Below are 6,334 nucleotides of genomic sequence, written 5' to 3' on the forward strand. Positions count from 1 at the left end.
TCGCGGTAACCCTCGCGTCGCACGCTAAAACGCGAGCTATGAATCTCGCGTTGCACGCTCTAGCGCGAGCAAGATTGCTCGCTACGCCTGATGCTGCTTTGCTTTTGAGTTGCTTCAGTCTTCATTCTGTTGCTCATCTTTCTCTTTCACGTTTTTGTCTTCTTTTTCCTAGTTTTCAATTCTTTACATTGTTCTTTCTTTTTTTGTCTTCTTTTTGATTTGTCTATTTAATCCTTACATATCCGCTAATCAAATAATCATCACTCCATTCTTGTAGTATAAAGAATACACATAAAATCTCTATTTTGTTTCCAATTTTGTCTTCAACGTACTTACACATAAAATAGACTCAAATAAGCACAAATATAGTATAGTTTAAGATTAAATCCCCAAAATATAAGGTAAGTAATGCACTAAAAATATATAATTATAGCCAAACATTACTACCCCACACTTAAACGTTACTCGTCCTCGAGCAATTAAACTATACTTTATATAGATACAACCTTTTAAAACAATTCTCCTAACTCATCACACCAAGAATCTTTAAAATATACTAAGCACAAGAGTGTAACATCTTCACCTCAAGATTTGACTCACAAGTACCATGCATTATTCACAACTCACTCACTTACTCTATCATAGAGGTCAATGACATTACCTTTCCTTCATGAATCAAGTGCCCTCATACAACAAAAGAGATTAGTTCCACACACAATAAAATTTAAGAACAATTAGGAACTCAAGATAAAAAGAATTTACTCACTCTCAGAAATAACATTCATATGCCACAAAAGATGCACCATAGGCTTGCCCGTATTATACTACTCTACTAATTGAGCTCATTCAGTCTAGGATCAAGTAGGACTTTAATTGGTTATAATGTAGATTGCTGGTCGGGTAGGATACATTTGGATATAAGAATGTCTACACCTCCCTAAGCACTTTAATACATACACATTAACATTTAAACCTCACACTTATGTCAAACCATAACTCCACCTTCACATCAATGTATATTAACTCCATACTTCTTTAAGCACAATTATATCAAGAGTCACCACTCACCACTATCAAGGGACATTTTTTCACAGCAATACAACTATTTTTTTTCCTTTCTTTCTTTTTCAATTCAAGTGGTTTTTATTTTTTTTTAAAACAGTGCATCTTTCTCCTTATTTTATTAGTTTCACTCAAAAGCTAAACCAATCACCCCACACTTTAACTTTTATAAAGTTCATAACAACACAGGTGCTCATGAGAGGTGAAAAAAGTTCAAATAGATGGTTAATTCAAACAAATGGGTAAGGCTTGTAATGTAGTTGCCAAAAAAATAGGATTACAGGCTCAAAGGGGTTAACTACGATACATAACAATTAGGCGGGTAAACTATATATATCTTTCTCAACAAAGAAATGCCTATATCACTTCCGAGACTGAACAACGCTACTATTTCGCTTTGCAAATACACGGGGCAAGTTCTAAACATCAAATGTAATGCACAGAATAACACACAAACCTCACACACACATGGCACATAATTCACTCAGGATTGAACTCATCAAGACACTCTAGTCAAAGCAGTTAAGCAAAGTTAAGATCATACGATTTAAGGTACTTATACAAGAGTTAAAAACTGAGCCTAAGTTTCACAACCAAAGTACTCACTATTCTCAAGGCATAACAAAATCAAGAGATATTGCTTCAATTCAATTCATCTCACAGTGGCTCCTACTCCAAAAAAAATTAACTACACCTGATTCAAATAAAACCCGTGGAAAAGAATTGCGGCACAAAGAAAAATCAAGGGAAAATTACTACACTACCTACAACGAAAATCTTTTTGTCCTTTTTATTTAGACTTAAATCCCTCAATAAAATTGTCTAGGCGATCCATCGTCGGGAAAAGTCCAATTTTTCTACTTTTTATTTTATTTTTTCTTAGAAGCTACTAACATACTACACAACTACGAAAATAAAAATAAGAAGTTAACATTTTTCTAACATACTACTACTAATTATCTAGAGAATTCTCCCACCCCACACTTAAAAGAGTGCAGTGTCCCCAATACACAAATAAAGCAAAACAATAACGAGGGTGGACAAAAAACTCCCTGAAAGGCCAAAGGCCGATGCAATAGCGGCTCACGGGTACTCAAATTTCTCCCAAGCATGATCATTTGTGTGGGCACCCAGCACTTAGTTCTCACCATTGAACTCACTTTTGCACTCTTCCAATGGCTTTGCCCCATATGCTTATAATCCTACAAAACAAAAACAAACACTACAACAATAATAAGATAAATAATAATAATAATAATAATAATAATAATAATAATAATAATAATAATAATAATAATAATAATAATAATAATAATAATAATAATAATAATAATAATAATAATAATAATAATAATAATAAAGAAAACAATAAAGATGGGTTGCCTCCCAACAAGCGCCTGATTTAATGTCACGGCATGACGAATACAACATTATAATGGGTTGCCTCCGATGAAGCGCCTAATTTAACGTCGTGGCACGACGCAGGTAATCGAACTTAAGGCTCGCCCAACATTTTTGGCTCTTGCAAATGAGTAACCGATACTACTTTCGTCTCATCCATGACCAAGTAATGTTTTAACCTGTGACTATTGACTCTAAACTTGTGAGAGCCATCTTCTAATGCAATCTCTACAGCTCCGGTGGGATGAATCTCTAGCACACGGAAGGGTACTGACCATTTTAACTTCAACTTGCCCGGAAACAACCTCAATCTCGAATTGAATAATAGTACCACGTCTCCCGACTTAAAATTTTGCTCAAGAATATTTTTGTCATGCACCAGTTTCATTCTTTCCTTATATAACCTTGTACTCTCAAAAGCATGGTAACGGAACTCGTCAAGTTCATGCAGCTCTGTGACTCTACTAGTTCCAGTGGCCTCCAAGTCCAGATTTAATTGTCGTAACGCTCAGAAGGCTCTATGCTCTAACTCCACCGATAAGTGACATGCCTTTCCAAACACCAATTTATACGGTGACATATCAATCGGAGTTTTTAATGCAGTGCGGTAAGCCCATAGCGCATAATCCAACTTTCTCGCCCAATCAGTCCTAGTAGCATTTACAGTTTTTGTCAAAATATTCTTGATTTCTCTGTTTGACACCTCCACTTGCCCACTTGTTTGTGGGTGATACGGAGTAGAAACTTTATGGCGAACACCATATTTCTCCAACAACTTTGCAAAGACTCGGTTGCAGAAGTGGGTTCCTCCATCACTGATGATCGCTCTTGGAGTACCAAATCGGGTGAAGATATTTTTTCTCAGGAAACCAATAACCACCTTCGCATCATTTGTTGGAAGTACCACGTCTTCTACCCATTTCGAGACATAGTCCAGCGCTACAAGTATGTACTTGTTATTATATGAGCTGACAAATGATCCCATAAAATCGATTCCCCATACATCGAATAATTCCACCTCTTGCATTAGGTTAATGGGCATCTCATGTCGACGGGAAATATTCCCCGTCCTTTGGCACTCATCACAACTTTTCACCCAGAAGTGTGCATCTTTAAACAACATCAGCCAATAAAAACCTGACTCCAACACTTTAGCCGTTGTCCTTACTCCTCCAAAATGACCTCTATATGGTGAAGGATAACATGCGTGCAAAACAGAAGATTGGTCTATCTCGGGAATGCATCTCTGGATCATGTTATCAAGACAAATCCTAAACAAATATGGTTCATCCCAGAAATACATGTGACAATCACGAAAGAACTTTTTCTTTTACACAGAAGACAAGTCATAGGGAGCAATACCGCTTTCCAGGTAATTTGCAATATCTGCATACCATGGTGTAGCTTCAAGGCTCGTGGCTAAAAGTTGTTCATCTGGGAAAGTCTCCATGATCTCTTCCACCTCAACCTTCTTTTCCGCTCCTTCGGATAAATGATCAGCAACTTGGTTTTCTGTTCCCTTTCGGTCACGGATTTCTAAGTCAAACTCTTGTAGCAGTAGAACCTATCGAATTAGGCGCGGCTTTGACTCCTTTTTCTCCATTAGGTACCTGAGGGCAGCATGGTCAATATAAACAATTACCTTTGAGCCTATCAGGTATGGCCTGAATTTATCAAATGTGAACACTACAGCTAGCATCTCTTTTTCTGCCACTGTGTAATTCAGTTGGGCATCGCTCAAGGTTCTACTTACATAGTAGATCGGATGCATGACATTATACTCCTGCTACCCAAGAATTGCTCTCACAGCATAGTTGCTTGCATCACATATCAGCTCGAAAGATTGCCCCCAGTTGGGGGACACTATGATTGGTGCAGTCACCAGTTTCTTCTTCAACTCCTCAAACGCTACCCTTCAGTCATCAGAAAACACAAAAGGGTGATCTTTTTCAAGCATTTTACACAAGGGGTTAGCAATTTTGGATAAATCTTTTATAAACCATCTGTAGAAACCGGCGTGGCCAAGAAAACTTCTTATTGCTTTGACGGAAGTGGGCGGTGGTAACTTTTCTATCACATCAACCTTTGCAAGATCTACCTCAATGCCCTTACACTAGGTGCCCCAAGACTATACCTTCTTGTACCATGAAATGGCACTTTTCCCAGTTGAGCACCAGATTAGTCTCCACATATCTTTTCAACACTCTTTTCAGATTCTTAAGGCAGTCATCGAACGAGTCTCCCACCACTGAGAAATCATCCATGAAGACTTCCATTATGTCTTCTACCATATCTGTGAAGATGGCCATCATGCACCTTTGAAATGTGGCGGGTGCATTACATAGGCCGAACGGCATTCTCCAGAAAGCGTTGACGCCATATGGACAGGTGAATGACATTTTCTCTCTATCTTCTGGGGCAATAGAGATCTGACTATATCCCGAGTATCCATCCAGAAAGAAGAAGTGGGACCTTCCAGCCAATCTATCTAACATCTGATCAATGAACGGCAGGGGAAAACGGTCTTTTCAGGTGGCCTTGTTCAATCTTCTGTAGTCCATACATATTCGCAATCCCGTGACTGTTCTTGTTGAGATCAGCTCGTTGTTCTCATTTTCACTACAGTCATTCCACCTTTATTTGGCACACATTGAACTAGGCTAACTCAGTTGCTGTCGGAGATAGGGAAAATGATTCCCGCATCTAACCTCCTTTTTCACGACTTCTTTCATGTTGGGATTCAGCCTTCTTTGATGTTCTCTGGAAGGCTTGTGCACATCTTCCAGTAAAATCTTATGCATACAGAAGGTCGGGCTGATGCCCTTAATGTCTGCAATGGTCCAACCAATTGCAGTTTTGCACTCTATTAATACCTGCAAAAGTTATTCTGCCTGCACATCTAACAAACCAGATGAGATAATAACATGTAAAGTTGAGTTAAGTCCCAAGAAAGCATACCTGGGGTGAGGTGGTAGCGGTTTCAGTTCCAACTGTGGTGGCTTTTCGATCGATGGCTTAGCTGGAGGAATCTTTATTTCTTCTATGTGCAAAGACTCAAATTCGAGTTCTCTTTTTCAGAACCCTTGGCCTTCAACAGCCAGCACCTACTCTGCCAAGTCCTCTCCATTTACTTCTTCTAAGTTCATGAGACAGGCTGCTAGGGGGTCTTTAGCATTCAGAGCCTCATCTTCCTCCCCCAAAGTTACATCCACAACTTCTATCAGAGAGCAGTTAGCAAATTCACTTGGTCTCCGCATAGACTTGTGCACATTGAACGTTATCTCTTCATCGTTCTGTCTCATTTTTAGCTCTCCGATTTCACAATCAATTAGAGCCCTCACTGTGGCCAAGAATGGTCATCCCAAAATTATGGTAATCTCCCCGTCAACCCGGCAGTCCAGAATGATAAAATCTACTGGAAACACAAACTTTCCAACCTGTACTAGTACATCATCAAGGATACCTGATGGCCTCTTCCCTGTCCAGTCGGCTAGTTGTAGTAACATGGATGTGGGTCTTGCTCTTCCATGCCTAACCTTTTATAGATAGCCAAGGGCATCAAGTTTATGCTTCCCCCAAATCACACAATGATTTAGCAAAAATGTAGCTACCTATTGTGCATGGGATTGTGAAACTCCCTAGGTCTGACAACTTCTCAGCTATGGGTCTCGTCACAACTGCACTACAGGTCTGGGTTAGTATAACAGTGGCCAAGTCTTGGAAGTCGAACTTGCAAGACATCAAATACTTCATCATTTTGGCATACACAGACATCTCCCTCAAGGCGTCAATTAGTGGAATGTTCACCTGGATTTGCTTCAACATCTCCATGAATTTCTTATACTACTCATCTTTCTGATATTTGGCCAAT

General features: G+C 39.1%; 1 protein-coding gene across 1 annotated transcript; it reads right to left on the reverse strand.

The window, feature by feature from the left end:
• Window positions 1-3,793: 3,793 nt before the first annotated feature.
• LOC142180137 (uncharacterized) lies at window positions 3,794-5,765 on the reverse strand. The gene is made up of 5 exons (XM_075251064.1): window positions 5,595-5,765; window positions 5,172-5,336; window positions 4,638-4,958; window positions 4,106-4,246; window positions 3,794-3,982 (listed from the first exon to the last, which is right to left on the reverse strand). Exons 1-5 carry the CDS (start codon window positions 5,763-5,765, stop codon window positions 3,794-3,796), a joined length of 987 nt encoding a protein of 328 aa, XP_075107165.1.
• Between the last annotated feature and the right edge of the window lie 569 nt (window positions 5,766-6,334).

The sequence above is a fragment of the Nicotiana tabacum genome, chromosome 4, assembly GCF_000715075.1.
Source record: "Nicotiana tabacum cultivar K326 chromosome 4, ASM71507v2, whole genome shotgun sequence".
NCBI classification, from domain to species: Eukaryota; Viridiplantae; Streptophyta; class Magnoliopsida; order Solanales; family Solanaceae; genus Nicotiana; species Nicotiana tabacum.